Source organism: Peromyscus californicus, unplaced genomic scaffold (genome assembly GCF_007827085.1).
Source record: "Peromyscus californicus insignis strain IS unplaced genomic scaffold, ASM782708v3 Scaffold_10__1_contigs__length_136768540, whole genome shotgun sequence".
Taxonomy (NCBI): Eukaryota; Metazoa; Chordata; class Mammalia; order Rodentia; family Cricetidae; genus Peromyscus; species Peromyscus californicus.
Genome location: NW_026294391.1, coordinates 110,794,521 through 110,810,579, shown reverse-complemented (window position 1 = coordinate 110,810,579; position 16,059 = coordinate 110,794,521). Strand labels below are relative to the sequence as shown.

General features: G+C 43.4%; 1 protein-coding gene across 2 annotated transcripts in view; it reads left to right on the top strand.

The window, feature by feature from the left end:
* Aifm1 (apoptosis inducing factor mitochondria associated 1) overlaps window positions 1-15,664 on the top strand; it is a 38,681-nt gene extending 23,017 nt beyond the window's left edge. For both annotated transcript variants that reach the window (XM_052739052.1, XM_052739045.1), the window contains exons 7-16: window positions 2,861-2,945; window positions 3,768-3,844; window positions 4,686-4,794; window positions 6,183-6,290; window positions 6,601-6,689; window positions 7,521-7,661; window positions 9,752-9,894; window positions 12,598-12,722; window positions 14,866-15,080; window positions 15,416-15,664. In XM_052739052.1, coding sequence (XP_052595012.1) covers window positions 2,861-2,945; window positions 3,768-3,844; window positions 4,686-4,794; window positions 6,183-6,290; window positions 6,601-6,689; window positions 7,521-7,661; window positions 9,752-9,894; window positions 12,598-12,722; window positions 14,866-15,080; window positions 15,416-15,487 — 1,164 coding nt within the window. In that variant the 3' untranslated portion in view covers window positions 15,488-15,664. The remainder of the gene's footprint in view (window positions 1-2,860; window positions 2,946-3,767; window positions 3,845-4,685; window positions 4,795-6,182; window positions 6,291-6,600; window positions 6,690-7,520; window positions 7,662-9,751; window positions 9,895-12,597; window positions 12,723-14,865; window positions 15,081-15,415) is intronic.
* Window positions 15,665-16,059: the final 395 nt, after the last annotated feature.

The following is a 16,059-nucleotide window of genomic DNA, read 5'->3' as shown; positions in this document are numbered from 1 at the left end:
TCAGTCAGTAGAGTGCTTGAGGACTGGAGTTCAATACCTGAAACCCATATAACAAATCCAGCTATGATGGAGCATGCTTGTAATACCAGTGCTGAGAAGGCAGAGACAGGTGGATCCCTAGGGCTTTCTGGCCAGTCACCCTAGCCTATCTGATGAGTATAAGACCTGTTTCAAAAAAAAGAGAGATGGCTTGAGGAACAGTACCCACGGTTGTCCTTGGCCTTCTCCATGCATGAGCACACGCACCCACACACACATGAAACTACGCATACACATACCCTAACGTGTAAATGAAATTGGAGCATAATAGGCCACACCTTTAATCTCAGTATTTTGGAAACTGAGTCAGGAGGACTGCTGCAATTTTGAGGCTTGTCTGGGTTACAGTATAGTCAGTTGCAGACCAGTCTAGGTGAAAGAATGACCCCATCTCTAAAAAAATTATGGGCTAGAGGTGTAGCTTAGTGGTAGAGAGCTTGCATGGAATGCACAAGATCTGGGTTGAATCCTCAGTACAGTAAAAGTCAATAAAATGAATGGTTGGTATATGAATGTTTCTTTTAAAAATCCTGAATTAAAAGTTTAAATAAGCAGGGGTAGGTGGCAATTGGATAGAATTTTGAAGGGGACATAGAATCAAAGATTTGTTTTACTGGATGTAATGGACTGAGATCTAAGGTCTCAGAAGAGGATCAAGGAATAATGGACAGTTGTCAGGTGAAGGTTCTGAACGAGGAAAGAATGGCCAGACGCACAAGGAGAATAGAAAGGTCACCTTATTCCACAGCTGGAAAAAGGAAGTAAACAGTTTGTGTGCATATGTATGTATGCATGTATGTACACATGTGGAGTCCAGGTGTTGACATCCAGTGTCTTCGTCTGTTTCTCTCCACCTTATATTTTGAGACAGGATCTCTCACTGAACTTGGAGCTTACTAATTCAGTTAGTTTGCCAGCAAACCTCTGGGATCTGCCTGTCTCTGTCTCCCCAGCATGGGGCTTACACATGCATTGCCTCTGCACTCACGTGTGTAAGGATATAAGATGATTAACAGTGGGGGAATCTGAATGATTCTGAAGGAGCAGTCTGGGTGTTAAGTGCTCAGGTTGTATTGAAGAGAGAGCTTACCAAGGACAAAGGAGGCTAAAGAAGCTACTCGTTTATATATACTGTTGCCTCTAGAAAACTTGCCCCAACTCAACCTAACTTGAACACCCCCAGCCCATGTTTCTAGTGGCACCTGCACTGCCCCATGTCTATCATATTTGTCACTCCTTATTACTGTTAGTGTCTGTGAAATTGTTGTTTCGTCTAATAGATGCTGAAGGTAGAGAAGATAACCTGTCTTTCTCATCACTGTGTCCCCTACACTTAGAAGTGCTCCTAAAGCACCATAGACATTTAACAGGTATTTCTTGATGGGATTGTCTCACAGTTAGTAAAAAGTGGAGCAGATCCTGGAAACTAATCTCTCAGACTCCAGAGCTCGAGCTCTTAAGCCTAACTAGAGACAAGGGAATTAAGAGTATGACAGGAGAGCCGTTTGAATGATCTACCATAGGTGCAAATTCTTTGGAATGGGACTGCCAGCCAAATAAGCAGGGCATTGGAAGAAGTACAGAAGACAGTGAGGCTGGACTGAAGATGTAGTTTCATGGTAGAGTGCTTGTCCGCATACCCACAGCCCTAGGCACATTCTCCACACTCCAACATACAAAACAAAACAAAAAATGAGGAGTAAGGAACAGTGGGGATTAAGAAGACAGTGAGGCTAAGCTTGTGTATATGTGTAGTGCTGTGTTCCTTAGTCCCAGTGCTCAAGAGGCAGAGGCAGGTAGATCTTTGTGAGTTTGAGGTCAGCCTGGGCTACATAGAAAGTTCAGGCCAGACAGGCTACATATCCCAAAACAACAACAGTGAGCCTACAAGAAAATTGTAGGAAGATATTTGAGGTAGAAGTAGCAGTTTAGGAAATAATAAGAGTCTGGATGTGGCACAGGGGAAAATAGGAACCAAGTTCCAAGGTCCTTCGAGATAAGGCACAGTGGCAGGAAGTGGTTTACTAACAGTGATTTAAAGGGATGTAGGTAGATATCATTTAGAGGAGCATCAGCAGCAACCACCTCAGGAGCTGTGGAACATTCAAACACTTCTTCCTGGCCTTGTGATATAGGGTGTGGACCAATGAACTGTCTCTAAGTGTACCATCCCTGAGGGATAGCTGAGTTTCAGTGAAGACTAGATACTGGAGAAAGATTCTGCAGAGATGTTGTGATTGGAGTAGAGTTGTTAGCAAACAAATAAGGATTCCAAATGCCAAAATAGAAAAGACTTTTTCCAGTATCTGTTTCTATAAATCAGAAGGGAAGTTTTGGAATCCAACTGATGCTAGTGTTGGTTGCTTGAAGAAATGGGCTCCCCAAAACTATGGTCCCAATAACTAATTAGAAACAATTTCTTGCCGAGTGGTGGTGGCACACGCCTTTAATCCCAGCACTTGGGAGGCAAAGGCAGTTGGATCTCAGTGAGTTCGAGGCCAGCCTGGTCTAAAAAGCAAGTTCCAGGACAGCCAGGACTGTTGCACAGAGAAACCCTGTCTCAAAAAACAAACAAAAAGAACAATTTCTTCAGGATCATTTTCAGTCAAAAACTAATTCTTCTCATTGAGTTGACAACATAGGTTCAGGGCCCCCACTCCCAGCCCCAACTGGGCATGAAATGGTCTAGAATTAGATAGTGGTGAATAGACTTAAAAATCCAATGAATTGTACACTTTAAGATGGTGACTATTATATCACGGTAGTTTTTTCATAACTTATTCATTTCTACTTCTTCCATGTATGCGTGTGACTGTACCAGGTAGTACAGCTGGATGTAAGAGGCAACATGGTGAAACTTAATGACGGCTCTAAGATAACCTTTGAAAAATGCTTGATTGCAACGGGTGAGTATTTCTGGAGGTGGCTGTCTTTCCTACTGTGGTAGTTCATTCAAGCTTTAGAGTCTGGCCTTCTCTTGAAAAGATATTGCAGCTCATCCTTAAGACAACTGATTCCCAGAGTCTCTGGTGTCGATGTCTGGTTAATTTGGGTGTGTAATGTTTTTACCTATTTCCATTTTTTTATAATAAAGTTTATTAAAAATAATCCTCTGGTAATGACATGAGGAAGCTGCTCCTTTTTCCTCTGTGCATGGTACTCAGTCTCTGACCTGAAGGATATGTAGCTTTGTGGGCCAATTCTCCTCCAAAATCAGGAGAGGAGGTAAGCAGTTAATGAGAGTGGTATAACCATGCTAGCATGTGAGGCCTCCTGAGACGCTGGAGATACTGTGGCAGGTGGGCATAAGAACTAATCCCAGCACTCAGAAGTCTGAGGCAGAAGGATCAAAGCAGACTTGATGTTACCTGGGATCCATAGTGAGTTCCAGACCAGCCTGAGCTACATAGTAAGACCCTCTCAGAAAATTGACAGAGAGACAAACACACGCCGTGGAAAAAGGAACTAAGCTTTCTGGTTTGGCCAGCCGTGGAGGCAAGGTCCTCTAAAAGGAGACTCAGATCTAGTTCTTAAAGGAAATTATAAGAAGCCTGCTGTGAGGCAAGTCATCTAGTCACTCCTTGGTAGTATTAGCAGCAGCCACAGCCATCGCCGCTCCTGCTGTGACACCGAGCATACTTAGCCACAGTCAAAGCAGAGAGCTCCACTTACAGGGGTTGTTTGGGCTAGCTCCTGCTTCTCAGGCTAAAGGGCTTTCTTATTTGCAGGAGGCACGCCAAGAAGTCTGTCTGCCATTGATAGGGCTGGAGCCGAGGTGAAGAGTAGAACAACACTTTTCAGAAAGGTAATTGCTTTAGTGTTTTCTTTGTGTTGTTTGGAAGAGAGGACACGCTTCGGTGTCCCCCAAGTGCTCCCTCCAATTGGGAGATCCAAGTTCTCTATATAGCTCTTCTCTAGACTTGTTATCTAGCTTCAAGCAAGTCACTTCTCCCTGCACCTCCAATGCTTCATTCCCTAAAGGGAATGAAGTATGCTTGTAGGAGAAAACTACACTTGGTTTTTAGTGCTTGCTATCGTTCTGACTGCCCTTCCGTAGGGGTTTTCTCTTGATGTATTTGATCCACCAGAACTCCTTGTGGTCTCTTGGCATTTTTCATTACAAGTGCTTTGTGAAAACTCTGATGCAAAAGGTTGAGTATACAAGTACAAAGGAAAGGAGATTGTTTGCTTCTGAACAGTATGCCTTGCTGGAATTTTCTAGCCACACTTAGAGATATTGGATGAAGTTTATACTGCCTTTTAAATTCTTGATTGTTGGGGCTGAATAATTCTTTGTGTGGGAGGCTGTCTTTTGCTTTGTAAGATGTTGGCAGCATCACTGGCTTCTCTCCACTAGAGGCCAGGAGCATCTTGTCCTGAGAGCCAAAATGTCTCTAGATACTACCACATGTCCACCTTGGACTGGGAAGAAAAACTGCTACCTGTATTGACAACCACTGTTGCTGGAAGGAATGTCACAATGGAGAAAAAATTCACATTAATAACAGAGGCTATAATTGAGCCACTTTGTACAAGATGTTATGTGCAAATGTCTGTTGTAGAAGAGTTAGAGGAAAATATTTTCTTGGATTATTATCTTGTGCCTCTTTGGGAACTCAGTGGACTAAACTGGTATGATCCTGCAGATTGGAGATTTTAGAGCCTTGGAGAAGATCTCACGGGAAGTCAAGTCAATTACAGTTATCGGTGGGGGCTTCCTTGGGAGTGAACTGGCCTGTGCTCTTGGCAGAAAGTGTGAGTATTGAGAACTGTCCTTGACTTTCTTTCTCTAGTCATATATCACACATCTTGGTGCACTGTCACACATTCCAGAAAATATATTTGCCAGGAGGAGTTCAGGGAGTTTGAACAGTGTTTATAGAATGAGGATTTTTGGCACATGCTTATAATTCTACCACTCCAGAGGCAGAATCAGGAAGATTCTGAGTTAGATTTTAGACTGGGTTACATAGTGAGTTCAGGGCTAGCCTGGGGTTATGAAGTAAGACCCTCCCCCAACTCACCCCCCCAAAAAAAGAAGTTTATAGAACAAAAAGCTAAGTACTGAGATCAAGACAAGGATTTCTATCTAGTTGAGTTTTTATTGCTGTGATAAACACCAGGACTACAAGCTACTGAGGAAGAAAGGGTTTATTTGGCTTACACTTCCATGTCACTGTTCATCACTGAGGGAAGTCAGGCAGGGCAGGAACCTGGAGACAGGAGCTGATGCAGAGGCCATGGAGGACTGCTACTTCCTGGCTTGTTCCCTAGCTTGCTCAGCGTGCTTTCTTATAATACTCAAGACCACCTGCCCAGGGATGGTACATCCCACAGGATGTTGGGCCAACTCATATCAATCATTAATCAAAAAATGCTCTACACACTTGCCTACATGCAATCTGATGGAGGCATTTTCTCAATTGAGGTTCCTTTTTCCAGGTAATTCTAGCTTTTGTCAAGTTGACCAAAAAAAAAAAAAAACAGTCCCCCAGTGTCCAAAACGTTGTCACCTAAATAACCTAACAACAACACTTCCTTTCCTTTCCTGTACCCTCTCTGCCTAGACTGTTTAGAAATCAAATATTTAAAGAAGTGGATTATTAAGGTGAGAGGGACCATGCAAACTAGAGAACTATATGGATCTGTGAATTGTTGAAGTCGTAAAAAGCCAAACACTTCAAACAGTAATGTGATGGTTCCCAGCTCAACAGGCCTGTAGGTTCTGGTTTGAATGTTTCGTGGCCACTGTGTTTCTGTTTTCGTTATATTTATTTGTTGGTTGGTGTTGGGGGTGTGATTATAGGAGTACACATGCTAAACTCAAGGCAGGAGGGTGATTCCTATTCAGAGGTTGAAAAGCCCTTATGTGAGCCTCAGGTGACCACATGGGTGGGTGTGCACTAAATTCATGGTAGCTTAATCCCGGGACAGCAGTTCTGACACTTGCCGTCTTTGCCTTTGCATAAACTCAGCCACCAAGGCCCTCTTGCCCTGGTGCCCCACAGGCAGGAGCTGTGGCCTGCTTGGCAGCTTTGCTCTGCTAAATTTAGTCAGGACTGACTGACTCGCCTTTATCTCCCCTCCTGTCTTCCTGGGATTGGCTCGTGCCTTCTATAACTAGTTCTCTTTCTTCTTCCTAGCTCAAACCTCAGGCATAGAAGTGATTCAGCTCTTCCCTGAGAAAGGAAATATGGGGAAGATCCTTCCTGAATACCTCAGCAACTGGACCATGGAAAAAGTCAAGCGAGGTAGAGACTGTCCATAACTCCCCTCTTTCTTTTGAGAGTAACTAAAGGCAAAGTTAGCTTTTTTTGGGAACTCCCTTGATGTAATTCCTGACATCTGGCTGAGGAAATGTTTCACTATTCCTCAGTCAGACAGGGTCACAGGCATCCAGAATCTGAGACACCACCTTCCCAGACGTGCTAAAGATGGACTGTATGTGAAGGTTCTTGTGGTTCCTCAAGGCTGCCTGCATCTGGAGATAATTGATTTGACTAGAGGGCAGGCAGGTCCCAGGCTTGTGAGTTCAGTCACTGGTCCCATTTTTCTTTACAGAGGGAGTGAAAGTGATGCCCAATGCAATTGTGCAATCAGTTGGGGTCAGTGGTGGCAAGTTACTCATTAAGCTGAAAGATGGAAGGAAGGTAAGGATAAAGAGACCATGCCAGAAGGCCTGTCTTCCAGTTCTTCGTTCCCATTTCCTTATTCTCATTCCCTTACTTGACATCATTGATTTGTTTTCTTAGCAGCCACCATTAACATCTCCTAATTCTCTGAATTCATCATCCCTTCATCAAAATAGGATGATGAGAACCAGAGTGGCCACCTGTGAACTGTTTGCCCTTAGTCTCTTCCTGACTGTACTAGACCTCAGTCCTTGCTAGGGCAATAGATTTCTGTTCAGGTGATATAGAAGATGTATGGGGCTGAAGGGTTCTTTGGTTTTTGGTTTTTGTTTGGTTGGTTTTTTTTTTTTTTTTTTTTTGGTTTTTTGAGACAGGGTTTCTCTGTATGTAGCTTTGGTGCCTGTCCTGGATCTCGCTCTGTAGACCAGGCTGGCCTCGAACTCACAGAGATGTGCCTGGCTCTGCCTCCCAAATGCTGGGATTAAAGGCGTTCACCACCACTACCCGACGTGGGCTGGGGGATTCTTATAAAAGCAGAACTTAAATCTGTTTACTGAAGGTAAGTTAACCCATGATTATTTTTAAAGCTCTAATATTGTTTTCTTTATTTTCTTTTAACTTTGTTTTGGACAGTGTTGGGAATTGAACCCAGGTCCTTGTGCATGCTACACACACATTCTACCACTGAGCTACACCCAGCCCCTTGATAGAAAAAGCCTGAGTTATTGGATTCCTGAGGACATTAACTTTTTGAAAGTCTGATTCTTAATGATGTGATATTATAAAGTTGTGATATGAATGAGCATCAGTGAAAACTGGTAATCGACTAAATTACTTTTTTCCTCTCAGGTAGAAACTGACCACATAGTGGCAGCTGTGGGCCTAGAGCCCAATGTTGAGTTGGCCAAGACTGGTGGACTGGAAATAGACTCTGATTTTGGTGGCTTCCGGGTAAATGCAGAGCTACAAGCACGTTCTAACATCTGGGTGGTAAGTGTGCTACAGCATAACCCATTCATTGCTCCCAGCCTGTGGGTGAGTCTGGCCGTGTGCCAAAGCTCAGTAGGTATGGTAGTTTACTCCTGTAAACTCAACACTGGAGGCATGGGCAGGAGGATCATCACAAGTTCAAGGCCATCCTAGGCTTCAGAATAAGACCCATTCTCAAAAGGAAGGAAGAAAGTAAGCTAGCAAGGAAAGCCAGCTCATTAATAGAGTCGAAGTGTTTGATGGCCAGAGGAGAAGCACTAGAAACCAGTTAAGTGCTTGAATTAGAAGAGCGCATGTGGCACCCACCCTCTGCAAGCTATGGGAGAGTGAAAGGAGCAACGTGTATGGCTGTAGGAATAGAACTCATAATTCCGCTAACAGTAGTTGGTGGGCACGAACACAGCTCTCAGACACACCTCCTGTTGCAGACGATGTAGGATGAAGTAGTTTTCTAATGTGCTCCCTGGAAAGGAAAGTGACTATTTTCATTTTCCTTGAGTCCTTCCTATTTTCAGCTATTTTTAAAACCTATTATGACAAAACCAAGACTTTAACATGTAGGAACTATGAGGTAATTTCCCCATTGCTAGAACATTGCAATGTATTGTGTTTGGTTATGGATTCTGTAACTAAGGCCATAGGTGCTGCGAAGGGGTATTTTCCTCCACCAAAGTCTCAAAGTCTGGGTTTTTTTTCTGGGCCTATTGTACCATGTATTCAATGTAGAAAACACAGACAAGGAGAAAAGGGGGCCAGTCACCTGTAGCAACGAGGAATGTTTTAGTTATTTCCTTCCCTTTGTTTTCTTGAACATAAAGGTTTTTCCCCCTTTGTTTTATGTGGTTGTGGTGAGCTACTATATATAAACATTTGTATTCTGCTACATCTCACTTAACATTATAAAAGGAAGCATTTCCTTGTTGCTTCAGACTCTGTAAACAGTTTAATGATTACATAATATCCCATTAAATAGACTTCATAGTTTACTTTGCTGTTGTTCACTTATTGGATTTTTAGGTTGCTTTGGGGGAGTCTGAATAGCTGTGAAAATGAACAAGCATTAGAGAGCTCAAATACCACATCCCGCACGAAGCTGGCCCTGTTTACACCTAGCTGAGGGTTCTCTGAGACACTTAGCTTGTTGAATCTATGCCTCTTCTAGGGTACAGTACTTGTTTACATTGCCCTGTAGTTAGGAATAATGCTGTATCTTTCCTGTTCTACACTAGGTTCTACACACCCCATAGGAAAGGCTTGTGTCGCTTTTATCTCACCAACCCATATACCAAAAAGGTTTTTATACATCATACATACTCCATGAAAATGTGTTGACTGACTACTGAATCATGAAAAAACAAAACAAAACAAAACAAAGATAAGAGACAAGTCACATCTGAAAACTGGTTTCCACATAGAGAAGAGAATATTCTGAGTTGTGTATGGTGGTAAAGGTTTATGATCTCAGCACTAGGGAGACTGAGACAGGAGAATCATGAGTTTGAGGCCAGCATGGGCTATATAGAGAGACCCTATCTCCAAAATAATGAAAGAAATATTCTTGAATGCTCCATTGTTAAGTAGCCTGTCTGCTAGAACAAAATGAGCAGAAACGGGCATGTATAAACTGAAGCAAAGAAGATTTAGGATAGTTTATGGAAGTATAGTGTCTTAGGATTTCTATTGCTGTAAAGAGACGCCATAACCATAGCACTCTTATAAAAGAAAACATTTAATTGTGGTAGCTTAAATGCTACATCTTGATCCAAAGGCAACAGGAAGTGAACTGTTGGGGCTTGGATTGAGCATATATCAGACCTTAAAGCCCACCTCCACAGCGACACACTTCCTCCAACAAGGTCACACCTCCTAATAGTGCCACTCCCTTTGGGGGCCATTTTCTTTTAAGCCACCACCTATAGATAGAACAGTTTCTTTAAAAATGGTGTCTCACTTGATTAGGAATGATTATAGCCTGTAAATGGAAAACATTACTTAACATTGCTAGGGTCCTTTGAGGCCCGAAGTTTATATTTTGCTTTTAACTTGTTTTTTTAAAATGAGTTGTTTCCATAATGTATTTGTTTCCAAAGGCAGGAGATGCTGCATGCTTCTATGATATAAAGTTGGGTCGAAGGCGAGTAGAACATCATGATCATGCTGTTGTGAGTGGAAGACTGGCTGGAGAAAATATGACTGGAGCTGCAAAGCCGTACTGGCATCAGTCAATGTTCTGGTAAGAGTTCTGTGCCTTGGGGACACAACTGCTTCGAACTCTGTATTAGTGAGCTCAAAATACAGAGATTTTTATCTGCTTTATGATTTGGCTTCTTTGTAGTCAATATACCTTTCTCTAGAAGGGAAGAAGTTCCACCCCATGTCCATACCGACCCTGTGTGACATGCATAAAATGGGTGGAAATTGGTACTAGTGCTTCTAGAAAATTAAGAGTTTGAGCTGTAGTGCTTGGTTCAGAAGTACAGCACTTAGACTGGGCAGCTGTGTATTTTAACTTTTCTTTCCCAGTTTCACTAATGGTTCCAACATACTGGGAAAAGCACAGCTCACTCATGTGTAACCTTTAAGATCAATAATTTGCTGGTAATGGTGGCATATACCTTTAATCCTAGCACTTGGGAAACAGAAGCAGGCAAATTTCTGTGAGTTCAAGGCCAGCCTGATCTACATAGCAAGTTCTAGACTAGCTGGGCCTATATAGTGAGACCTATTTCAATAATTTAACAAAAACAGATCAGGAATTCACAGGCCTATAAGACAGTTATTTGAATTTAAGAAGGTTAGAATGGGCTGGGATCCAACACACTACTCTGGCCTCCATGATCAAGAGGCATGCACATGACACACAGACAACATACACATAAGAAAACAAAAGCAAAAAAACCAAACCAAACCACCTTGTCTCTAAAAGGAAGAAGAGAAAGAGGGAGGATGAATCAATGATTGATTGATTAGTAGTAATTAGTACTGAACATTCTCAATTCCTCAGGGCTGACCTATTTAGTATACTTTGATCTTGATTGATTTCAATTGGAAGATAAGGTTAGCTGAACTGTGCCTGACTATAATGCCACCTACTAAAGAGCTGAGGTAGAAAGACCTCAAGTTTGAGGCTAGTCTGCAACAATCTAGAAAGATCCTGACTCAGATTTTAAAGGGATAGGAGTATAGCTTAGTAATAGAGAACTTAGCATGGACAGGATCCTGGGTCCAATGTCCAGTACTCTAAAAAAATGGAAATGTGGAGTACGGAAATACAATCTTGAAGATTTCAGAAGACTAAGTTGACGTTGGAGATAACCTTTTAGGACACATCACACACAGTTTTATGAGGGAGTCGCTAAAAAGTAACATAAGTTTGTAGGTCAGCACATACAACACAGGGAAAAATGAGTCTATACAGTTTTCAGTTAGGGCCTACGTACAGATTCTAAGGATTTGTTGTTTATTCTCCCCTGAAGATATAATTTAATGATCTATTGTGACAAAGAAGAAAAAATGTGTACTAGCAGAAGGAGTATCTTAGGTTATTACCCAAAACCATAATAATGATGTGGAATATTAAGAAAGATGTATGTAGCCAGGTGGTGGTGGTGCACACCTTTAATCCCATCACTCAGGAGGCAGAGGCAGGTGGATTTCTGTGAGTTTGAGGCCAGCCTGGTCTACAGAGTGAGTTCCAGGACAGCCAGTGCTCCACAGAGAAACCCTGTATCAAGAGGAAAACAAAAGAAAAAAGATGTAGGTAGTAATGGGGTGCAGTGAGATGGCCCAGCAAGTAAATAGTTATTTGTTGCCAAACTTGATGAACTCAATTTAATTCCTGGGATCTACATGGTAAAAAGAACCCACTCCCACAAGTGGTCTTCTGACCTCCACATGCACCATAACACATGTGTGTATCTATTCATGCACATACAAGAAAGAAAGCATTCCAGGTGAAGGCCAAGGGTGGTACTGTTAGGTTAATGAAACTCTAGTCATTAAATTCCAAATTTCATCCAATAGGGACACATTTTAAAGCTTCAAAAAGGCAGTTTTAATGTGAGTTAAAGAAAATTAGATGAGCCGGGCGGTGGTGGCACACGCCTTTAATCCCAGCACTCAGGAGGCAGAGCCAGGTGGATCTCTGTGAGTTTGAGGCCAGCCTGGTCTACAGAGCGAGATCCAGGAAAGGCACAAAGCTACACAGAGAAACCCTGTCTCGAAAAACCAAAAAGAACAAAAAAAGAAAGAAAGAAAGGAAATTAGATGAGCAGTGGTGGCACCCACCTTTAATCCCAGCACTCGGTAGGCAGAGACAGGTGGATCTCTGTGAGTTCAAGGCCAGCCTGGTCTACAGGACAAGTTCCAGGTCTATAGAACAAGTTCCAGGACAGCCAAGGTTACACAGAGAAACCCTGTTTTGAAAAAAAGAAAAAGAAAGAAAAGAAAATTAGAGAGGATCAAAAGTAGGGAACCTGGGCCTGGTATGGTGGTTCGTGCCTATAATCCCAGCACTCAGGAGACAGAGGCAGGCAGATAGCTATGAATTCAAGGCCAACCTGGTCTACAGAGGTAGTTCTAGGACAGCCAGGGCTACATAGAGAAAGTGTGTCTCAAAAACAAACAAAAAGATGGGAACCTATTCCACCCCAAATGTTGCACGGAATAAAAACATAATAAAATTCCAAAAGTTTCAATCATTGTATGATTATGTGTATAGTAGCTTCTTGAGGGAAAAATGCTGTTTGAGATAGATAATCGTACTCCCTCGCGCTTGTCCTCAGATGTCCTGGTGACAGTAAATCTGTTTGGCATTCCTCTTATAAATCCTGGGTTATTTGACTGGCATGAAAGTACAGTGTCACGAAGAGAATGAGCTACTATGCCATTCCTTCTGGTCCTTTGACAAAACGTCCTCTTCTCGTTCCTTCCGTAGGAGTGATTTGGGTCCTGATGTTGGCTATGAAGCTATTGGTCTTGTGGACAGTAGTTTGCCCACAGTCGGTGTTTTTGCAAAAGCAACTGCACAAGACAACCCAAAATCTGCCACAGAGCAGTCAGGTAAGGAAGTCCAAGCACTTCTCTAGGAAGACTGTTAAGAAGCAGTGTGTCTCTGCTCTCCTGAACAAGTTGGTTCTGCATGGGCCAGAGGGAGCTGGCCTTCAAAGCCTCTATATTGTGCTTTAAAAGTAACCAAACCCACCAGGTGGTGGTGGCACAGGCCGTTAATCCCAGCACACAGAGGCACAGGCAGGGGATCTCTGTGAGTTCGAGGCCAGCCTGGTGTACCAAGAGAGTTCCAGGACAGCCAGGACTACACAGAGAACCCTCTCTCGGAAAAAAAAATATGGTAACCAAACCCAGACTTCCATTCGTTGGTGCTCTGAGATCCTGGTCAAAGCACAGACTCCGATAGTATAGGTATTCATCCCAGACAATGGGCAGCAGCCTGCTCAGTGACTCCACTTTGTCTCTTGGGGCTGAGAAAATCTCAGTGGTGAAGCAGACCTGAAGGTTTTAGGTATTTTTTCTTTATATTGCCTGCTTCATAATAATCTCAAGAACCAGGTGCGACAACCTCTTAGGGCCTGGTGTCTTTCCTGGACCCTGGGAAGTACAGAATTGGCCTAAGGAGTTCTTTTTTTTTGTTGTTTTGTTTTGTTTTGTTTTGTTTTTCGAGACAGGGTTTCCCTGTGTAGCTTTGCGCCTCTCCTGGAACTCACTTGGTAGCCCAGGCTGGCCTCGAACTCACAGAGATCCGCCTGGCTCTGCCTCCCAAGTGCTGGGATTAAAGGCGTGCGCCACCACCGCCCGGCAACCTAAGGAGTTCTTAAGCTGACTCTAATTCCACTTGTCAGATCTGGATGCCAGGTTTGCTTCAGATGGGAGGCACCACTCTGGGAATGGGCTTTCCTCCTACACGTATCTCTTTCATTAGCTCCTTGGCCTTATTCTGTGACCTTGACTTACATTTTTTTTTTTGCCGGATGTTTCATGGGCAAGTTAATTTTTAAAAAAGAGAAAGCAAGACATTATCTGTAAGTTCAAGGTCAGCCTGATCCACATAAGACCCTGTCTCAGAAAAGAAAAAAACAACCCCAAATTCTATGCTTTATTTTATTGCAAACAATTTTCATGCAGATAGCTGTGTACGTGGCAAGTAGCTACTGTCCTGAACCATTGTCCTAGTTTGCTTTCTATTTCTGTGATAAAGACCATGACCAAATGCCATTTGTGAAGGGACAGGTTGATTTGGCTTAGATATCCTGATCACAGTCCATCACTTCGTGATGCCAACACAGAAACTCAAGCAGGGCAGGCACTAAAGCAGAGACCGTAGAGGAACGATGATTATGGGCTTAACCCATGGCTTGGTTAGCCTGCCTATACAAGGAAAGACCACCAGCCAGGGAGTGCTAACCCCCAACACTTGCTGTGAGCTGGGCCCACCCACATCAATCATTAATCAGGAAAGTGCCCCACAGACTTGCCTACAGGCCAGTCTGATGGAGGCAGATCCTGAACTGATGCTCTTCTGTCTTCCCAGATGACTCTAGTATGTATCAGATAGACAAAGAAAACTAACCAGTACAGTCGCGAATGCTTCTGAGAGGAGAGATGCAACCCTTGATAGTTTGGAAAGATCCAGAAACATGGACATGTCTATATCATAGAATGTAAATGAAGTAGAAAAGTACAAGGTCAGGTTCAGCAGTGCCCAGGAGATGGCAAGAAAGAACTTCACTTGGTCTTTGTTAATTGTGGCTAGAGAATATGCCAAGGCATATTGGAAAACAGACTATCTAGAAGCAGCTTTAGGCCAATTTCAAAAGAAACTTTCCAGGCTGGGGAAACAGCTCAGTTGGTAAAAGTACTTGCCTTGCAAATATGAGGTCCTGAGTTGAATCCCCAGAAATCACATTTTAAAAGGTAAGTATCGTGGCACATGATTCTAATTCCAGTACTGGGGCTGCAGAACCAGGCTTGCTGGGGCTTGCTGGCCAGCTGGCCTAGCCTGTTGAGTTCCAAGCCATTGAGAAAGACCCTGTCTCAAAGAACAATCCTGAGGAATGACACCCAAGGCTGTCACATACACATACACGTGTACCTACACACACATACAAAGACACTTGCCTTCTAGAATTTTCCAAGATCAAAAGAACTGAACTTTGGGTTTTGTATTTCTTTGTGGGGTTGGCCACAGGGACCAGTATCCGCTCGGAGAGTGAGACAGAGTCAGAAGCCTCTGAAATCCCAGTTCCTCCCAGTACCCCTGCAGTCCCACAGGCCCCTGCAGTCCCACAGGCCCCTGTTGAAGGGGAGGACTACGGCAAAGGTGTCATCTTCTACCTCAGGGACAAAGTAGTCGTGGGGATTGTGCTGTGGAATGTCTTTAACCGAATGCCAATCGCCAGGAAGGTAGGTGCCTGTCAGAGCCCTTGGGAGAAGATGGGAAGAGGGATTGAGAGCTGTCCCTGTGACTTCACTAGGTGCCCTGAGACACATTGTCCACCAAGGTCAGAGTACACCCAAGCAGAACAAAGGCAGAACCTTGGCTCATGAACATTTCTTTTCAACTTGAGACTTGGCTGGGTGGCCTGAGAGTTGTCAAGCTCATTTGGGGCTAGTAGAAAGTTGTTCCCACAATCCCCTCCCAGTGTGTAACTGGAGACTAGCCCAGGCAGCCCCATTGTGTGGGCCAGGGCTGGGTGCACATGGAATGAGTTAAGAACTTTTGTTACTCTACCCCTCAGATCATTAAGGACGGTGAGCAGCATGAAGATCTCAATGAAGTAGCCAAACTCTTCAACATTCACGAAGATTGAAGCCCTATCGTGGAATACACATGCACTTTTCCATCCCTGATGGGGGTTGGGTGGGTAAAAGAACCTTTTTTATTTAGCATACTTTCTCTTTATGTAGGAGCAGGAATCGAACAAGCCTCTGTGAATATTTTCATCTATATAGATGCACATCACAAATTAAAATCTGATTCTTTTAAATTCAGTTGTTTTATTTTAAAGGGAGTAGGTAAATAAAGAAGGCAATGTGTGCATATCAGCAAGCCGACTGCAGCTACTAGCAAGTATATGATTCTTCTCAGCCATGTATTCAACAATCCACATTAAACTCTTATCAGCACTCTGTAATCATGGCCCGTCATACCTCTCAGCTCACAGCACTGATCTTATTTCATGTGTATGGGTGTTTTGCCTACACAAGTATCTGTGTACCACTGTGTGCCTGGTGCCCTGGAGGCCAGAAATGGGCAGTAGATCCCCTCGGACTGGAATCACTTCCTGTTAGGAGCCACCACATGGGTGCTGGGAATTGAACACTGGTTCCCTCCCCTACAAGAACAACCAGTGCTCTTAACCAGTGAACCATCTCTCCAGTC